At 38.1% G+C, this 21,746-nt stretch overlaps 1 pseudogene and 2 gene segments (V, D, J or C); all 3 read left to right on the top strand.

The window, feature by feature from the left end:
* LOC122113442 overlaps positions 1-21,746 on the top strand; it is a 547,786-nt gene that overhangs the window by 37,815 nt on the left and 488,225 nt on the right. Inside the window, 1 exon segment of the C gene segment in view lies at positions 6,586-6,593. Coding sequence covers positions 6,586-6,593 — 8 coding nt within the window.
* LOC122113374 lies at positions 6,804-7,136 on the top strand (annotated as a pseudogene).
* Positions 19,075-19,928, top strand: LOC122113448. The segment is given in 2 exon segments: positions 19,075-19,140; positions 19,586-19,928. Coding segments are annotated over 2 exon segments (369 nt in total).

Below are 21,746 nucleotides of genomic sequence, written 5' to 3'. Positions count from 1 at the left end.
AAGAAGAAGAGGAAGAAGAAGAGGAAGAAGAAGAGGAAGAAGAAGAGGAAGAAGAAGAAGAAGAAGAAGAAGAAGAAGAAGAAGAAGAAGAAGAAGAAGAAGAAGAAGAAGAAGAAGAAGAAGAAGAAGAAGAAGAAGAAGAAGAAGAAGAAGAAGAAGAAGAAGAGGAAGAGAAGAAGAAGAAGAGGAATAGCTATCAGGCTGGGCATGTAGCTCTGTAGTGGAGCTCTTGGTTGGTATCACTAGACTTTATTTCAGTCTTCACTACTGCAAAAAAAATGACCTGGCATATCTGTGTTAACATGTGTGTGCTGTCCCAGAGCCTACACCTACAGAGCAAACACAGTAACATACTGCTGCACCACACACACCTTACAAATCCTGCACAAGTTCTCTCATGGTCTATCCAAACCTATCCAAACAATACAGGGAAGCAATCCTGGAAATAGTTCCAGATCATTAAGTTAGAAATTGTAAATCAACCATGCTATCCCCTTGATGTCCACAGGTGCTCCTTTAACAACAGTTAACCTTCCAAAAAAAAAAAAAAAAAGGTAAGACAAGGATTGTGTCTTTGGATAATATGGTGCAAGGATTCCTCCAACTCATGTACACATCTGTACATGAGTTGCTCTGGTAGCTGAGCCATACTCTCCCATAGACACCTTGAAGCTCAGCCAACATGCACCAAGGTATAAGATTAGCTTCCATTAGCACATCTATGAGTCTAGAAGCAGGCAGATGGACGGAGAGTAAATCATGGCAATATCCACATAAATATACTATCAGCTGGAAATTTCATACCTAATATAACTATTGTTTCTATGAATAGTTTTATGATTGAAGCCAGTGTTTTAGCATATTTCAGTTTGAAGTCTCCACTCAGTCTTACACTGGACTTTGTGTCAACAAGCTCCTAGGAATAGAGAGAGCACTTGCCTAGCAAATGGGCATTCTGCATTCAAACTCTACTACCACCAAAAAAAATTCTTTAGGTTTGCTCAATTAAAATTTAAAAGGTCTTCTATTATTTTTAACATTGATAAATCAGAAAAAAACTTCTTGCTTTTTATATTAGTTTTGTTCATCAAAAAACAAAGTGCTGGGCACCGGTGGCTCACACCTGTAATCCTAACTATTCAGGAGGCTGAGATCTGAGGATTGTGGTTCAAAGCCAGCCGGGCACAAAAGTCTGTGAGACTCTTATCTCCAATAAGCCACTAGAAAACCATAAGTGGTGTTGTGGCTCAAGTGGTAGAGCACTGACCTTGAGCTGAAGAGTGCAGGGACAGTGAACAAGCCCAGAGTTCAAGACCCACAACCAACAACAACAACAACAACAAAATGTTCCTTGTTCAGACATATACTATATTAGATTCCATAAAAATTGAATGAGAAATTCCTCAAGTACGCTATTGTGGTTATAAGAGAAGCACCATAAACATATCAGGAAAATCTATGTGTGGGTATTTAACTGCATCCTTCAAGAAAAACACAGGCACACAGACACACAGAAAGAGAGAAAAAGAAAACTAGAAAGAGAGAGCATTGTTCTGGGATGTGTCATTAAGAATGGTTCCTGCTTTATTATTTGAAGCAATGGGAGCCAATGAGAAAATTATTTTTACAAAAAAGTATTACTAAAGTTTTAAAAGAAAATCTTTCAAGCTATCTTCCTGTAGCTGTGAAATATATTTTGAATTTTTCTATTTAAAAATCACTATTAAGACCAGAGCAATTAACCTAAGTCAATACCTGTGCTCCTGCACATAATCCCTTTCCTTGACACATTTCTTTCCTAATAAACTTTCCTATTACTTTTATACAAAAGTGGGACGACTATCTGGGCTGGGCACGTGGTATGGGCTTTTAAGTCTAGCTAAGTAAGTAGGCTAGGAGGAAGGCCACTGTCTGAGGCTGGGCCAAGCCAAAATGCTGAGGCCCTAATCAAAACACAAGTTATAGAGTTCTCTGAGTTCAAAGCTCAACTACCAGGACAAAAAAGAGAGAATCTGGCAAGTCAATGCACAGACCACAATGCTGTGAATATTCAAAGCTGTGAACAACATACAAAAAGCTCATACAAATCAATAATAAACACTAGCATGACACAAATTTAGTTGCTATAGAACTATAATATCCAATTTTTGATAAGCTTAAATGAAAGAACTTAATACACTATTGATTAAGATAATGAAAATTAAACCACATTTGAGAGTTTCCTCCAAATCTTCACAGTTCCTTGAGTATATTAATGTAGTCAGGAGGAAATTACCTCAGAAGGTTGAGGAATAGATCACCTACAAGGAGGAATGTTTGAATAAGCTTTCTAGAACTTTCCATCATTAAGTCTTTGTGGAGAGAAAAAGAAAAAGGCAGTATGGACCTAGACATTAAAGAAATGTAGGCTATAAGATGATGCTAATGTAGGTTATGAGATGATGCTAATTGAAATGAACTCCAAGATATGGAAACAAGAGGTTTTCCTTTGTTGTTGTTGTTTCTAATGTACTGTGTGCAGTTATTTCTTTTCTCTTTCCTTTTTTCCCCTTTGGTGTATCCCCTGTTGTCATTGGTTTTTTTTTTTTTTTTTATTTTGGTAGCCTGTGTCTTGTATATATGGTTATCCTATTTGGAGAAGGGAAGGAGAACAACAAAATGGTGAGAAAAAGGACAAAGGGCAAACCAATGCAAAAGCAATACTCACAATATGTTGGAAATGAACTTTACAACTGGGGGGGCAGGGGCTGGCAAGAGAGGGAAAGTGGGAGAAAAATGTAACTGTAACCCCTCTGTGCATTACCTTGACAATAAAATTAAATTTAAAATAAAGTAAATATAGGTTTTATTAAGAAAAAATTACCAATACTTATTTAGCTTACTTATGTGAGATAACATATTAAAGATTTTACAATTATTATATAATTTAGACATAAAAATCCTAGGAAAAAAGATTTTTAAATCATTCTCATTTTAATATTTTGGAAATGAAACATAACTTTCTCTAATATTAAACATCTCTAATTTTCCTTTTTTTATTGTGAAAATACCATACAGAGGGGTTACAATTACATGGGCAAGATAGTAACTAATTTTCCTTTTTTTAAACAATATGTACTATATTGATTCTTTCATAGGTAAGTTATATTTTACAATTTCTAAAAGTATAATAAGAAAAAAAGAAAAGATAAATTTTAGTCCATTCCCTAAAAGCTTCTAGTGGTGTTGTCTAAAGCATAAAATTCAACTTTCCAACAAGGTAAACCAGGCTAATTCAAATAATGCCTTAACTACATTTGCATCTCTTGTTACAACCCTGTCTCTCACCTATATTCTGATGACTCCCTGTATAGTCATACCCTTAAGTTTACACCTGAGTTTTGTGCCTGAAGCTTTGTTCCTCTGCCTAGTATGTGCTTCTCCTGTCTCACCTCACCAGTTCCTATACTTTGAAATTCAGCAAGTGCCAGAAACTTAATAGAGCCTTCCCTGATAACCTTGATAGTCACTCTTTCATATGTACTTTCACAGCGATTTATGTCAATTTTCCATTTCTATCTCTTCTCCCCATCTGACTTTTATTGTAAGCAGATCATGGTATCTGAAAGGACATCTAAGGAGCAGGGTTTGGGCTATGGAAAAGCAAGTGACCAGGGAAGGTGGCAGATGTCTCTATGATGGTGATGTTACAGTGTCAACTAGATCCTAAAGGCAGCTACAGAAAAAGATTCCAAAGCTAGGTACATATTGCCCAAGGAGCAATAGATTAGAAAATCATCAGCTAACCAGTTAACAGTTCTGAATGCTCAGCTCAACTTTTATGTAATAGAGTGCTGTGAAATTCAAGAAAAGGTGATTCCTGAAACACTCAGAGCATGTTTCCATTTGAGAATCTTTTTTTCCTGGCCTTTGCCTTATGTCTATAATGTTCTCCCTGCAGATGTGCATAGTGTACTCTGCACTTCCCTTACATCTTTCTTTAAATGCCACTAGATTCTGAACACTGTCTAAATCTTGCTTTCTTTCCTTGAGAATCAAGTGCTACCTGTGGAGATAGGAAGCAATTCTTACCTGAAGTACTGCCATCTGGTGTCTGTCTAAAACATTTTGTGGCATTTATGCTGGCTTCCCTGCAGCCCTCTAGTGGTCACAAGTTAAATTGTGTCAAAGCCTAGTCACAACAGGAATTACCATTTGTGAACCAATGTCAATAAAGTGCCTATAACAGTAATAATGCCAGAGAGGATTCAGGAGGGCTGACTGGTGGTTGATCTATTCCCTTCCTAGATGTGACGGCAACTGATCTAAAAATAACAGATGGTACACACAGGATGAGTTGGGCTAGAAGACAGTCGGATACCCAGAAATAATGTTTGACAGTGTTACACGTGGTAGGAGCTTTTCTCTGCTATGTGAAATTGTATCTACTGTTCTGCACTTTAGTAGATTATAAAACTATATGAGATGTGGGAGCAATAGTCACTGCCAGAGAAAAATAAGTCATTGTAAGAACATCTCATAAGAAAGCCTTCCAATCTTCCGAAATATCACAGCACTGCCCTATTTCTCATGAACAGTAAGAAATACTTTAGAAAGAACATTTATGACAATCTACTATGCTAAATAGTTTTCAAAATATACCTCAGAAAAATATTGCGAGCTTTATCTTGTGCATAAGGCTTCATTAAAGTTTCAGAGTGTGACTCCCAGGCACCAGTATTTCCTACATTAAGTAGATTTGCTTGAGGGCCTAAGATACAAGTTATTGCAGTAGATGATTTAAGTATGTGCTCTCATTTTATTCTATTTGAACTCTTCCAGGTGAGTAATAGCTTCCTTTAGGGAGGACTATGGTTTGGATATGATTTGCCCCCTGCAATACTAATGTTGGCACTTAATATCCTTTGTGACCTAATACTATGGAAACTTTTTGATATTAAGAGGTGAGACTTCTGTAAGGTGATTTGGATTGGAGAGTCATCAGGGTACAGCCTCAAGGATTAGAATAATACTGCTGGCTTTATAAGAAGAGGGAAAGAAACCAGAAGATAAAGATACAGAGACACTGTCTATCTCTTGCTATGTGCCACCTCAAGCTTTCTTTTCTTTATAACTTTCCCAGTCTATAGTATTGTATCATTAGCAACAAAAACAAGTGGAGTCTAGGAAATAGTAAAATAAAAATTAAAAAGTACTTGAGACTATATTCTGGGTTGGGTTGGTTTCCCATATCTAGCACTCATTATTTGAGTTATCTTGTTCAGATTACCTAATAATTTATGGAAGGAGTTCCTCATCCCTACAATATCAGCATTAAAGGAATCTACCACATATGGTTACTATGCAAAGTAAAATAGACAACGGTTGTCAATGCTTAAATCAGTATTCAACAGAGATCTGTTATTTGCAGAAAATGTTATTGAACTTGCTAGAGGCTAAATTCCTTAACTCCTGTTGCAGAGTAAATATCACTGTAGAGCCTTCTCTCCACAGTTGTCCTTACCATGACTATCCATCTCAGTGTAGTATTCAATTGGCTTTATCTAAAATTATCTTATTTATTGAAACCTATGTTTTGCTTCTCCAGCTGCTCTCTAGGCCTTTACCTATCCCTTCAACTTCTGGGTCTTCCCTGCTTAGAACAATGCCTCCTCATCTAAGAGGTAAAATCAATATATAATGGTAGAATAACTTTTTCAAATGAACTGTTTTCTCTCCCAGGGCATGCATCTAATCCTTTATGTTGCAAATATTTCAAAGTCTTCATGGTTGTAGGGCTGTATACATATATCAAGAAACAAAATCTCTAGAGTATATTGGGGATAGTGAACAAAGAAAACGCATACTTTGAAGAGACATTGATTTCTATGTCATCTCTGAACTTATTTCTAAAAAGAAATAGGTGGCATATAAAATGTGAAATGTACCAGTTATCTATGATTCATGCCTATAATCCTTCCTACTCAGGAGGATGAGATCTGAAGATCACAGTTTGAAGCTAGCCTCAAGTAGTAAAGCAATAGTCTTGAGTGAATAGACCAAACAAAAGCCCTGAGTTCAAATGCCCAGTACTGGAAATAAAAAACAAATAAATAAATAAGAAATTGAGTCCTGGATCACTGAATTTCACCTTTGTTTTTTATAGCCTGCACTAGTAAAAATGAAATCCTACAAGTAACCCCAACATCTTGTTAGTAATGATTTCAAATGTTGACTAAAAAAATAAATTTGAGAGTCAATCTCAATACTAAGGAGGCTTATAGCACATGGATGTTAAAGTATCCCAGCCCAAATATTAAGCCACCTACCACTGCTCCTTGACTGTGCTCATCAGGCAGCTGGCATTACACCAGACCCATGACTGCTGCTGCTCTGACACTCAGCATCAACAAATAATTATTTGTAATCTGAAAATCATTTTTAATAAGTCATGGTGAACAGTAAGCTGGTGGCTCATGCCTGTAATCCTAGCTACTCAAGATTCTGATATCTGAGGATCACAGCTGATAGCCAGATTAGTCTGGGAAGTCCATGAAACTGTTATCTCCAATTAACCAAAAAGCTAGAAATAGAGCTGTGGCTTAGGTGGTAGAGTGCCAGCCTTGAGTGAAAAGCTGAAGGATGGCTCCTAAGCTGGGTGCAAGGCCTACTACCAGCATTAGATAGATAGATAGAACGATTGATAGATAGATAGATAGATAGATAATTAGGATGATGTCATTTATTAAAAATAGGTTAAAAATCATGCCTCCCCTCTCCTCCCACCTGCACCGTGGCCTGTCAGATTAGAAAGATCTGCCCATATGCCCCTTCCTCCAGGTGATGACTCCCTGGCAGCAAGGACCAGCCTTCTGACCATGCCTTCTCCTAGAGAAGAGCTGATGACCACCCCCAACGCTTCAGGCTACTGAGAATTTGTCCCCAGAAACTGAGGAAGCCAGAGCAGCACTCATGCAGATGTTATCATTGTGGTCTTCCTCACCTTACTCTCTGTGGTGATATTGATCTGCTTTTACCTGTACAAGAACAAAGGCAGCTACATGAACTATGAACCTGTGGAAGGTGAGCCTAGCACTATCCTCCAGATGGAGATTGCCTCAGCGAAGAGCAGAGTAAAGGAAAATTATTTCATCTAACAATTTCCAAACCCCAAGGAGCTCCTGGCCCCTGCACTCACATACTATTTAATGTTTTATGTGGAAGTTGTATTAGAAGCCAGTGAGTACCCTTAAGTGGTGTAGGCAGATCCAAGGTCCTTGTAGGAAAGAAGTCCAAATACCAGTTTCACTGACTCCAGGGACCTGGGATGTAGAGAAAGCTGCTTGTCATGCCATTAACCAGACCTTTGTAACAGAGCTGGTATTTGTGATTAGCTAGCAAAGGAATAATTGAGTATGTGCCTTCATAGGTTAAAAGGGAAGGGAAGAGTGAGCTGTGGCTTAATCTACTCCATCCCCTTTTGGTCACCTATGCTGCCCCCAAGGGAGGTATCCATAGTTCTTTCTAGAGGCTAGATAACACACTAAAAGGCCAAGCTAGCAAAGAGAGGAGACTGGGGACCTTACCTCCTATATTCCCTAATCTGGCCCTAATTCCCTAATTCCCTTACCTCCTATATTCCCTAATCTGGCCCTTCTTTCTCCATATTCTCCATATTCTCCAACAACCACATGCTACTTTTATTTGAATTAAACTTTTTCATTGGTGCATAAAAATTCATGCTAGTAATTGTAGCTCCATCACTAACTGAAAGAAATACAGTAAACCCACCTTTCATGAAACCACAGTCATATTACTGAATCTACTTGTGAGCTCTCTTTGGTATTTTTTCTGCTCTTCATGCCTCCAGTCTTAAGGCTCCTTGAGGATTTTCTCTAGACCTTATTCTCTTCTGAGTTTTGCTCAGAGCCTTTGTTTTTGTGAAATTGCAACTACTCCTACTATATCAAGATCACACAGTGGGCTGATCTTGGAATAGAAAAGAGTTAGATGCAATCTTCATCTGTACTTGGGTAAATTATTTCATGTCATAAAGACTTGGTTTCTCATCTGTTAAGTAAGGACAGTATCTCTCTTGAGACCCACAATGAGAAATATGCAGTAATTATCACTAGTTAATAACATGGATTCTTGACATATTAATAGACAAACTGCACTTCTGTTGCTTTGTTTAATCTTGGGCAAACTGAAACTTCTCTTCCATACTAAGTTTGTTCACTTGTAAAATGAGGATGACAATACTTTCATTTCGCGGGATTCAATAATGGCATTTAGTCCATAAGATTAAGATAGCCTCCTAATAAACTGACCACTGAAAACTCCCTCACCAGCATTAGTAACACTGCTAAGAAAACAGACCACAAAAACCTTGACTCAGTTTGTAACTTTGACTCTAGGGGGCGATATTGCACAGACTGGAAATGTCTGCTGACAGGTTTTACACTTCTTCACCTTACACTTGGAGTTGCATTGCCAAGAAAGCATCTCACAGCATCTCCTAGGGCTTTTTGAAACAGGAAACCAGTGACTACCAGACTTTCCCCATCACGAGTACGCAGCGTTCTCTGACAGATTCCTTCTCCATACATTTCAGAAAGCTTAGCCTCCTCACCATCTAACCATGGTCTCAGTAGCCCTTCTGCTGCTTGGAGTGCCCTTCATGCTGAGTAAGTGGTGTGCTCCTTGTTTCTACCTCCACAGAAGTAATGCTGGTCCAGTCAGAAGCTGAACATCACTGGTATGTTTGGCCTGGTCTCATGGACACAATGTTGATTTTGCAGGAGGAAGTGGAGCTCAGTCTGTGACCCAGCTCGACAGCCATGTCACTGTCTCTGAAAGAGCCCCTTTGGAGTTAAGATGCAACTATTCCTATGGTGGAACACCTTATCTTTTCTGGTATGTCCAGTACCCCAACCAAGGCCTCCAGTTTCTCCTCAAATATGAACCAGGGAAAACTGTGGTTAAAGGCATCAAAGGCTTTGAGGCTGAGTTTAAGAAGAGTGAAACCTCCTTCCATCTGAAGAAAGCCTCAATACAATGGAGTGACACAGCTGAGTACTTCTGTGCCTTGAGAGACACAGTGACTGAGGCTGCAATGGTGGCCCAGCACTAACCTCCTGAGACAAGGCACCTTCTGTGACTGCAGGGCATGGCCTGACCTGTGCTTAGTAGTCTCTTACTGATGAATGGGAGCATGTCTGACTATGAAAAAGAAAATGGAAGGAAGGAAGAGAGAGAGAGAGAGAGAGAGAAGGAAGGAAGGAAGGAAGGAAAGAAAGAAAGAAAGAAAGAAAGAAAGAAAGAAAGAAAGAAAGAAAGAAAGAAAGAAAGAAAGAAAGAAAGAAAGAAAGAAAGAAAGAAAGAAGGAAAAGAGTTGTGTCCTTTTCTTGGGGTTCATTTCACTTAACATCATCTTATATGGTCATGTGTACATAGCTTTTAGCTTGTCCTAGACTTATATTAGTTATTGCAAATAAGGGAAACCATGGAGCCTATGTTTCTTTGAGCCTGGCTTACTTCACTTAATTTTTTTTTCCAAATTTTTCCATTTCCTAACAAATGGGGCAATGTCATTCTTTCTGATGGACGCATAGAATTCACAAACACACACACACACACACACACACACACACACACACACACACACACACGTATCACTTTCTTGATCCATTCATCTACTGAGGGGCATCTGGGTTGGTTCCATATCTTAGCTATGATGAATAATGATGCGATAAACATAGTTGTGCTGGTAGCTTTAGTATAGACTTGTTTGAGATCATTCAGGTAAATGCCCACAAGTGGCATTGCTAGGTCGTAGGGGAGCTCTATGTGGCATCTTTTGAGGAACCTCCATACTGCTTTCCAAAGTGGTTGAACAAGTTTACACTCCCACCAACAATGCAGTAAGGTTCCCTTTTGGCCACATCCCCTCCAGCATCTGTTGTTATTAGATTTCTTGATTATAGCCATTCTAACTGGGGTGAGGTGGTAGCTCAATGTTGTTTTGATTTGCATTTCTTTTATGGCTAGAAAAGTTGAGCATTTCTTCATGGGTCTATTGACCATTCTTATTTTCTCTTCAGAGAAAATTCTCATTATTGACTTCATATTTTCTATATTACCCTTTCTCAGAAAAATTTGACAGTACCGCTGGTTTGAATTCAGGTTCTCACACTTGCTTGGATTGGAGCTGGTGAGACAGGTTTAATATGACTGAATAATCTTTGGAAAAGAAAGAAAAGTTTTGAACATTTCATTAATTTTTGTGCCAGTATCTGAAAAATAAATATAAAACACTAGTTTTGTATAATAAAATGACTAAGTTATTTGCAATTAAAGGAAAATCACTGCTTGCTTTATAATTTTATTAAAGAGCTATTTAATTATATAAAAATCTATGCCACATACTCCTTGAAGTAAAAGAAAATGCACAAAATTTAATTTAACAGAAATAAAATCAAAGGGCACAAACAGAAGACTGATAATAAACTAAATTTTGCATATTAATAATTATAACAAATATAAATTTCCTAAACATACAATTTAAGACAGTATCAGTATAATTTATTAAAATAATCCAACAGTATACTGCTTATGAAATAGATTAAAAGTTAAAATGAAAAAATCCATGAAAAAACAATATTGAAGGAACTATGTATTAATATTCAACAAATTAAACTTCAGAAAAAGAAATACTACAGAAATAAACATGAATATGATATAATTATAAAAATATACTAGTGTTGGTGCCTCCTGCTGGTAATCCTAGGTACTCAGGAGGCTAAGATCTGAGGATCACAGTTCAAAGCCAGCCTAAGCAGGAAAGTCCTTGAGACTGTTATCTCCAAATAATCACCAGAAAATGGGAAGTAGAGCTGTGGCTCAAATGGTAGAGTGCTATCCTTAAACAAAATAAAATCTCAGGCACAGTGCACAGGTCCTGAGTTCAAGCCCCAGGACTGGCACCAAAAAAAATGTCTATGCACATAACAACAAAGCTCCAAAATATTACAGACAGTTAGAACCAAAAGCAAAATAGATAAAAAAAAACCCACTGTTACATGTTGACACTTTAAACTTTGCTTCTTATTAAAGAATGAGTCAGAAAATCTATGAAAACATCTTAGATTTACTCAATATTATAACCAATTGATGGTGTTTAGGGAACACTCCACTCAACAAAAACAAAGTACATAAAGTTAGTGCTTAGAAGAAAATGGTAAATATTTACATTAGAAAAAGAAAAAGGGCTTTATCATAATCATTTCTTAAAAATTCCAATAGACAATATTTATTTTAACCAGTTCAGGTAATGTATAACTTTTTGATCCTTTTCAACTTTTTTGGCATACATTCTTCTCTAGTTATATATTGTATTATGTAGCATTATTATGCAAAAGTTTTTAACATATGCTTTTATTATAATGAGAAAAAAGCAGAAATAATTTATTTCAAATAAAGAAATGCAAATAATCTAAAAGAGCATGTTTATATTTGTCCAACTCTCATTTGTGCTATTAATTGAATTGTAATAGGAAGTTATCAACAGTTTAAATCTGTTGTATTCATATGCTGGAAATCATCCTCATATCCATGCCATTAGAAGTTATTTCCAAAAATAACAATATATCTCTCCATTGCCTAGATCCTCATACTCTAGCATATTGTAGACAGCTTAAATTTTTATAAATAAATGTCTTTAGATAAATAAAGCTGTTTATAAACTATGCCCATAAAAGTAGTTAGCCCTGTGTTTTTTAATTAATCACTAATGTATTCTTTCTCTTATACATATATTAGGAATAAAGGATGGGCAGAATAAAGGAAAGGACAAGGGGAAAAGAGAGCAGGAAGTACTTTAAAGCCATAGAACACATGTCATTTCTTTAGATACACATCAAGAGATGGATACACTGATGTTGGCGAAAGCTGGGTCTATAGATCTGATAGAGAAAAAACTTGTCATAGCATTATCTAACTTGCCATTAATTTGTGGCAGTTTGGTCCAGTTCTTTCTGCAGGATTATAAATGCCATGTCCTTTACAGATATGTCTCCTTGTAGTGACAAAAGAGTGCATCATCTATCTTCTGTCCTGACCCATGCCCAAGTATTAACTGTGGTCACATCTTCCCTTTGGCTGCTACACCAACTCGGTGGAAAGCTTCCCCTTTATTCTCAAGACTATTATTCAAGCCAATTGGTAAGAGAGAAGATAGTTAGAAAGATGTTTCCATTATTCAGCAAGTGTGAATCTATATAAGTGTCAGTGACACTGGTAATTTAGTAGAGGTGAAATGTGTACTCAGTGAACTTCCTTCCATTAAAACTTCAGTCTCTAACAACTTCTTACGACTCTTCTCTCTCCCACTGTCACTTCTATAGCAGCAAGCTCTTTCTTGGAAGAACTTAATATGGGAATTAGGGGAAGGAGGATGGGTACCATATATCATCACAAACAGACTGATGGGGTCAGGCCAGAAAGAATTCTGTAGAACTGTTTTAGAAGCAACAGTCAGAATGAGATTAGAGCTGAGTTAAGATGTATCCAACAAAAAAAAATTAACAGAGATTGAATGCCTATCATACCATATTTCTGTGCCTGAGCTCTACAACTGCAGATACTGAGAGAAAACAAGCTTCTAAGCCAAAAGGTTTAGGGCATTGGAGACCCTGAGAAATACCTGTTTTTCCCAAAATACCTGTTTTTCCCAAATGCCTCAGTAAGTAACTCCTCAAAGCATGTCTTATATTGAATCAAAACTCCCCTAAAGCCCTTCTTACTTTACCATCTCTCTACTCCCTGTCAGACTTTAAGCTAGTTTGAATCTGAAATCATATATCTATCAGAGACAATCCCCAGAATCCCATTCTAGGGGTTCTCCCTAGAACTCCCCATTCTGGGAAGAGGAGCAAGCCAGGCCCAAACTGTGCTCTCTTCCTGGGGACCAGTGCTGAAGCTCTGCTGTTACTTTGCTATGGCTCCCCTCCTCTTGGAGTCAGCCCTTCAATCTCCCAATCATTCACAGCAGTGACCTAGGATCTTATAGCTACAGCTCCACAGCAAACAAAAGCACGATCTGTGATAGATCACTTCCCTCCTAAAAAGGGACTTTTCTGAAGGATTTAATGGTTTGTGACAAATGATATGTACAGCTAGACAATTGTTCCAGACAAAATGTCCAGCAAGCTGAGCCTGCCCAGGGTCAACCAGAGAGATGCTGCTATATATAACTATGTCGTGAGACTTACAGAAAGTGACAGATAGGGCTGTTCCTGCTTTATATATCCATGCAAGAAAAGGCATAGCAGCATGGGAAGGCAGTGGAAGAAAATAGAAAAACATATCCCAAGGGCATAAGGCTTACTCTCTCCTTGACAAGAAAGCCCACCAGGAAGACTTTAACTCCCATTTCCTGCATGAGGAGCAGTAAATGTTTCTTGGTTCTATTTCTGCTTACTTCAACTAGTTGTCCTAAAATAAATCCAAGGAAGGAAGGAAGGAAGGAAGGAAGGAAGGAAGGAAGGAAGGAAGGAAGGAAGAAAGAAAGAAAGAAAGAAAGAAAGAAAGAAAGAAAGAAAGAAAGAAAGAAAGAAAGAAGCAAAGAAAGAAAGAAAGAAAGAAAAATCCCATTGAGAACATGCTTGCTTGGTTTAGGGAGCAGCTAATAGTCATAAGGATAATGATATTAAAATCTCCCATTAGTCATCACTTTCATTATCTATTTTAAAAACCCACAAAATGTTAAGTAAGCATGTAGTCCAAGAAGTTAGAGTAAAAACAAAACTAATCTAAGGAAAGTATGAAAATTATATTGATAACATGAAAACAAGAAATAGAATTACAGAATACACTTTAATACCTGGTTCATGAAGAAAATTAGATGAGCCACTGTCTTATTGAAATAACTGATTAAAACTAAGAGAAGGTTGGCATGGTGGTAACACCTGTAATGAGAGCTACCTGGAAGGTAGAGTCTGGAGGATCAAGAGTTTGAGGCCACCCAGATAAAGTTAGCTAGACCTCTACCTTTTTTTTTTAATCAAAATCTGTTTTTCAATGTTATTATTAAGCAGTTTACAAAAGGGTGGGTTATAAGTACAATGTGTCTTGGTCAATATCACCCCTTATCTTGTTCTCCTCATTTTCCCTTTCCCACACTACTCTCAAGTTATACAGTTTCTTTTTTACATAATGTACATTGAATATCATGACTACATTTGCACAGCCTTCCTGGGCAAAGGAGGAATGCACAGGAATGAAGGGAGGAAGGATGAGCAAGTATAAACCTCTATCTTAAAAACAAAATAACCAGGCTAGGAGCAGGTGGCTCCTAGCTACTAAGGAGGCTGAGATCTGAGGATCATGGTTCAAAGCCAGCCCAGGCAGGAAAGTCTGTGAGAGCCTTATCACCAATAAACCACCAGAAAACCAGAAGTGACACTGTGGCTCAAGTGGTAGACCGCTAAACTTGAGCTGAAGAGCTGAGGGACAGATCTCAGGCCCAGAGTTCAAGCCCCAAGACAGACCAAAAACAAACAAACAAACAAACAAAAACTCATAAAAGGCCTGGGAGTGAAGCTCTGAGTTCAATACCCATTATTACAAAAAAGAAAATAGCAAAGAAAAAACACAATATAATTTAAAGTAAAAATGTAAATATGGGGCTGGGAAGGTGGCTCAGCCTACCAAGTGCCTAAGATCACAGGCATGAGTCAATGATATCAACTCTTGCTCTTAGTTTCTGAACTATTAGAGTCAGAACTTCACTGCCTATACATGTGTCTCCCAGTTCTTTTTTTCTATGATTTCCTGTAATAATTTCAAAGTTTCAGGTCTTAAATGAAGATCTTTAATCTACTTCAAATTAAATTTTATATACAGGATGTGGTTTCAGTCTTCTACAGGTGGATAATCTTCTGCATGTTGAAGATGTTTTCTTTTCTCTAAATGTATGATTTTTGGCCACTTTGTCAAAAATCAGATGGCTGTAGCTATGTGAGTTTTTTTTTTTTATTTCTGTTTCAAAGGAAACTGATGTCTAGTTGATTTATCTACAGCTGCTATGTGATCTTAGCTAAGATAGGCATCCTCCTGTATTGTATGGGAAAAATTTTACCTATTCCTATCACAGGATTATTCTAAGTTATCTTCTAAAATAAATGTACTATGTATCAAATATCAAAACTGTTATATTTTTTTAAATGATGGACAAATATATAAAGGTGAAGTAAACTGTGGAGTGTTTCTGATACCTATTGTATACAACATTGCAATGTGTTCAGGAGTTGAACTGGTAGAGAGGCAGCTATTCTATATAAAAAAGAGTCAATGAAAGTTATCTGATTGATACCTCAGGACCAATGGAATAGAATTGAAAACCCAGAAATGAACCTACAGACCTATAGCCATCTAATCTTCGATAAGGGAGCTAAAACAATAGAATGGAAGAAAGACAGCCTCTTCAGTAAATGGTGCTGGCAAAATTGGTTAACTACTTGTAGAAAACTAAAGCTAGATCCTTATATATCACCCTGCACCAGAATCAACTCCAAATGGATCAAAGACCTTGAACTCAAAGCAGACACTCTGAAAACATTACAGGATGGAATAGGAGAAACCCGAGGTCTCCTTGGCTCAGGCCGAAATTTTCTAAATAGAGACCCGGAAACACAACAAATCAAAGAAAGGTTGGACAAATGGTATTGCATAAGGTTGCAGAGCTTCTGCAGGGCAAATGACATAGCTAGCAAGATCAATAGAAAGCCCATGGACTGGGAGAAGATCTTTACTAGCCATACAACGGACAAGGGTCTCATATCTAAAATATACTTGGAACTCAAAACATTAAACCAAGCCGGGCGCTGGTGGCTCACGCCTGTAATCCTAGCTACTCAGGAGGCTGAGATCTGAGGATCGCGGTTCAAAGCCAGCCCGGGCAGGAGAGATCATGAGACTCCTATCTCCAATAAGCCACCAGAAAACCGGAAGTGGCGCTGTAGCTCAAGTGGTAGAGCCCTCGCCTTGAGCTGAAGAGCTGAGGGACAGCGCCCAGGCCCAGAGTTCAAGCCCCACAACCGACCAAAAAAAAAAAAATTAAACCACCCAACAACAAATCCTCAAAGAAACAACTGCCCAATAAGTAAGTGGGCGAAAGACTTAAAGAGAAGCTTCTCTGAAGAAGAAAGAAGGATGGCCAATAGACACATGAAGAAATGTTCAACATCCCTAGCCATAAAAGAAATGCAAATCAAAACAACATTGAGATATCACCTCACTCCAGTTAGAACAGCAAAAATCAAGAACTCTAACAACAACAGATGCTGGAGGGGATGTGGACAGAAAGGAACCTTACTTCATTGTTGGTGGGAATGTAAACTTGTTCAACCACTTTGGAAAGCAGTATGGAGGTTCCTCAAAAGACTTCACATAGAACTCCCCTATGACCCAGCAATCCCACTTTTGGGCATTTACCCTAATGTTTACAAAAAAGACCACACTAAAGCTACCAGCACAACTATGTTTATTGCAGCATTATTTACCATAGCTAAGATATGGAACCAACCCAGATGCCCCTCAGTAGATGATTGGATCAAGAAAATGTGGTATATATACACAATGGAATTCTATGCCTCCATCAGAAAGAATGACATTGCCCCATTTGTTAGGAAATGGAAAGGCTTGGAAAAAATTATATTAAGTGACGTAAGCCAGGCCCAAAGAAACATAAGTCCCATGGTTTCCCTTATTTGCAATATCTAGTATAGGTCTGAGTCAAGCGGAAAAAGTCAGATAATGTGATGTTAGGAAAACGAACCCTCAAATATGTATTTTAATGTTTTTGTTTCTTTCATGCATGTGTTTCTAACGCATTTATAAGATTATTTCTTTGTTGCTTTGTATGTCCCTCCCCCACAGTGTAACCCCCGCTTTCACTATATTTGATGTCAGTATAACATGTGGAGGAGATGGGGACAAACAAGTCGTTTAAGGATTCAGGTGGACCTGTTGCAACAATGAGAAGTACAAAATGTCATGTCAAAACCAGCTTTACAATGTCAGTGTGGGAGGGGGGGGGGTATGATTGGGTAGGGGGGAGGGGGGAGGCTGGGAAGGGAGGTCAAGGGTAAACAAAGGAGGAGGCTGCAATGCTTGGTAAGAAATGTATGCATTATCCTGCCCATGTAATTGTAACCCCTCTGTACAGTATGTTCTCAAATAAAATAAAATAAAATTTAATAATAAAAAAAAGAAATTTAAAAAAAAAAAAGAAAGTTATCTGATTGATGAATTAAATAGGAACATAAAATGGCTGGATGTGGTGGTGGCACCTATCATTGAAGCAATGCAAGATCACAGTCCAGGGCAACTGGCAGAAAGAAAGAAAGAAGAAAGAAAGAAAGAAAGAAAGAAAGAAAGAAAGAAAGAAAGAAAGAAAGAAAGAAAGAAAGAAAGAAAGAAAGAAAGAAAGAAAGAAAGAAAGAAAGAAAGAAAGAAAGAAAGAAAGAAAGGAAAGAAAGAAAGAAAGAAAGAAAGAAAGAAAGAAAGAAAGAAAGAAAGAAAGAAAGAAGGAAAGAAAGAAAGAAAGGAAGGAAAGAAGGAAGGAAGAAAGGAAGGAAGGAAGGAAGGAAGGAAGGAAGAAAGGAAGGAAGGAAGGAAGGAAGGAAGGAAGGAAGGAAGGAGAGAAGGAGAGAGAAAGGGAGGGAGGGAGGGAGGGAAGGAAGGAAGAAGAGAGAAAGGAAGGAGAGAGAGAAAGAGAGAAAGAAAGAAAGAAAGAAAAAAGAAAGCACAAAAAGGGATGGCAGAGTGGCTCAGGTGGTAGGCTGCCTACCTAGCAAATGTGAGGCCCTAAGTTCATACCCAGTACTGCCAGAAAAATAAAATAAAATAATAGAAACAGTGGCTAAGGTAGCTAAGTGTTATACTTCGCTCCTGATCCACTTAGCTTGGATGCATAGTTATTTGCATTAATTAATATAATGATCTGGGCCTGTTCACATGCCACTGTGATCACAAGTTGGATGTGGGCCATCTGAGGATCTAAAATACACATTGTGATTCAAGTAAGGCCTGAGATTCTGCATTTATAACAAGATTCCAAATGACACCATGCTCCTCTTCTGTCCTCTCCTGCAAGGTTCACACTGTCTGCAAGACCAGATCTAAGGATGAACTTGTCTGTCTTGGGAAAACTAGTTAACTTCTCTGGTCTCAGTTTTCTCATCTGATAAACAAAAATATAACATACCTCTGAGTGTGGTAAGGATTAAATGAATTATACCCTTACCATATAACCAGGAAAATGTAGTGAAAAAAATATATAATTGATGCAATAGTTTTATATACCATATGCATACATGTCCTATAAAAGTATCACAATATAGAGCACAACATGCTTGTTGAGAATAGCAAAAATGATCAAATAAATCTTTACATTATCTTCTATTACTCTACATACTACACTGGTACGGATTATTATTTGTTGGGGGGGGGGTAGTACTGGGACAACTCAAGGTCTTTGGCCACAGCCCCAATCTTGGGATGTCTTTAAATAGTGATCCTCCCACCTTCACTTCCTACATAGCTGAGCTAGTCAAGCTCACACCACCATTCCCAGCTTGTTAAGAGGAAGGTCTTGCTAGTTTTTTGCTTCGGCTAGCCCCAAACTGTGACCTTCCCTATATCTGTCTCCTCAGGAGCTGAGGTTATAAGCATGACCCACTATGCAAGGCAAATTAATCAGTTTTTCAAAGGATATACTTTCTATTTCTGAAGCTCTCTAGAATCTTCCTTCATAAATCTTAGGCATAGCAAATAAAAAGTGAGAGAAATAGGAACCTTATAGAAATTATGTCAATTTTCTGTTTGTCCACAAGGGAGCAGTGTTTCAAAAGGTAAAAAGTTTTGCCTGAGTCAAAACAGCGTGGGTAGGAGAAAAGGAAGGTAGGGGGTGTGGATGATTCAGCTGGCTACTGCTCCAAGACATCTGCATTGGACTGAGATCAAAGTGGGTGGAACACGTGTTCTGGCCCGGAAAAGTCTCTCAGGAGCTGCCACAGTTAGCCAACCCCATCGCCGTGTGATCCCAAGAAAAGATGTTCTTGATATTCTCAGTGTCTCTCCTTTGGATTCAGTTGGCTTGTGAGTTAATGAGGTTTCTAATTAAGATAAAATTCTAAGGAGATAGACAGTCACCAGAGGCTGTTATTTATGGTAAGAAATGAAGGAGGAATTAAAGAAGGAAGAAAGAAAGTGACTGTTGAAGAAGAAAAATGGAGGGAGGAAAATTTTCAACTTTAAAAGATGTCTCTAAATTCCTTCCTTAGTGCTTTCTGGGTTTTATTAACTGTTATTGCCTGGATATGTTAATTAGCTTCTCTGTGGTGTTCTTGACATACACTCAACATTCACTGATCATGTCCCTCCACCATTCTCCCATCCTCCCCTCCTAGTCTCTCCCTACTCATCCCTATTCTACTTTCAGATCAACTTTTTAACTTAAATACATGAGCAAGAGCATGTATTACTTTAATATCTTTGTCGGATTTGTTTCAATTAACACTGTTCTGCTTTGTTTTTTAAACAGGGATGAGCGCCCAACAACTGGAGCAGAGACCTAGATTTCTAAGCATCCAAGAGGGAGAAGAGTGTAATGTGTACTGCAACTCTTCCAGCATTTTCTCCAGCTTTCAATGGTACAGGCAGGAGCTCCAAGGACACCCTGTCCTCTTGGTGACATTGGTCAAAGGAGGAGAGATGCAGACACAGAAGAAGCTAACTGTTAAGTTTGATGAAGCAAGAAAAGGCAGCTCCCTGCATATCTCCCCCACCCAGCCTGAGGACAAAGGCTACTTCTGCGCAAGGGCACAGTGCTCTGGTAGCACCTGCTGCCTGCGCCCTATCCCATAACTGCTGTGGCCTCCAGCTCCTCCTCACCCAGCTCTTAGAATAAACAGCCATACCCATCACTGTGCCAATTCCTGCCGTCTCCCCAGAAAAAATTCCCAAAGACTAGCGAACAAAATCCCTATACTCTAAAATAATCTCTGGAGATGTGACCTGGTGGTGATGAAGCCACACTATGGCACTGAGCAGGAGTAGGATATAGGAAGAGAATGAAGCGACATGAGGGTCAATGGAAGATAGCAGACAGAAAGAATGATGATTCTGATTAGTCATGCCATTCCTGACAGAGCCAAGAAACACAAGTGGATTATGTCAGAGCTTTAGTCTAGTATTGTAGAAACCATGAGATTGCTAGGCTCCCAGACTACTCAGATGGAATAACAATCCTAAATATAACAAAAAATAATATCCTTCCCCCACGATATAACCTTGTTTGCACTGTATTTGATATTGGTGTAATTTGGGGAGGGGAAGGGAAAAAGTAAATTGTTTAAATAGAGATACAGGTGGACCCATTGCAACAATGAGATGTACAAGATGCTGTGTCGAAAAACGAACTTTACAACTTTGGCGCGTGGAGGGTGGGGGGATGTGGGGTTGGGGGACAGGGATGGTAAGGGGAAACAAAGGAGGAGGCAACAATGCTTGATAAGAAATGTACCCATTACCTTGCTCATGTAATTGTAACCCTTCTGTATGGTATTTTCAAATAAAAAAATAAAATAAAATAATAATTAGAAGAAAACAATACTGTTTTTTTAAATAGAATGATGCCCAAAGTGTAATCCAGAATCCTCCAACTGTGTTTCCAAACTGATGTCCCGAGCCAGTGATTCTCTTTTTAAATATATATTGTTTATAGTAAGGATACTGTATAGAGGGGTTACAGTTTCATGAGTAAGGTAATGAGTACATTTCCTATCGAGCATTGGTATCCCCTCCTTTGTTTTTTCCCCCTATCATTCCTTCCCTCCCCACTTCCCCAGTACCCTCTGCCCCCCCTCCGCCCCCAGCAAAGTTGTAAAGTTCATTTTCAATATAATGTCTTACACATCTCATTGTTACAAAGAGTCCATCTGCATCCTTATTTCAGCATTTTTTAATTTCCCTTCCCCTCCCCAAATTAGAAAAAAATGTATATACAAGATGTAGGGCACCAGAATCAAATACAGTGAAAACAAGGGTTATACCATGGGTGAAGAACACACAAGAGAAACAAAGAAATCACATAGTACATTATAAGTACATTAAAAATGACAGCAACAAAAATAAAACCTCTTGTGTCTCTATCTTGGGGTTCATTTCACTTAGCATCATCTTAAATGGTCACATATACACATAACTTTTGACCTTTTCTGCTTGTCCTAGACATATCTAGAAACCATGGGACCTATGTTTCTTTGAGTCTGGCTTACTTCACTTAATATAATTTTTTCCAAGTCTTTCCATTTCCTGACAAAAGGGGAGGTATAATTCTTTCTGAAGGAAGCATAGAATATATATATATATATATATATATATATATATATATTCCACATTTTCTTGATCCATTCATCTAGGTTGGTTCCATATCTTAGCTGTAGTGAATAATGATGTGATAAACATGGTTGTGCTGGTAGCTTTAGTATGACCTTGTTTGTGATGTGTTGGGTAAATACCCAAAAGTGGGATTGCTAGGTCATAGAGGAGCTCTATGTGGAGTCTTTTGAGAAACCTCCATACTGCTTTCCAAAGTGGTTGAACAAGTTTACACTCCCACCAACAATGCAGTAATGTTCCCTTTTGGCCTCCTCTCCAGCATCTGTTGTTATTAGATTTCTTGATTATAGCCATTCTAACTG

This window comes from Dipodomys spectabilis, unplaced genomic scaffold (assembly GCF_019054845.1).
Source record: "Dipodomys spectabilis isolate Male_0828 unplaced genomic scaffold, ASM1905484v1 ptg000097l, whole genome shotgun sequence".
Classification (NCBI taxonomy): domain Eukaryota; kingdom Metazoa; phylum Chordata; class Mammalia; order Rodentia; family Heteromyidae; genus Dipodomys; species Dipodomys spectabilis.
The sequence above is the reverse complement of the archived record's forward strand: the minus strand, read 5'-3'. Positions and strand labels throughout refer to the sequence as shown.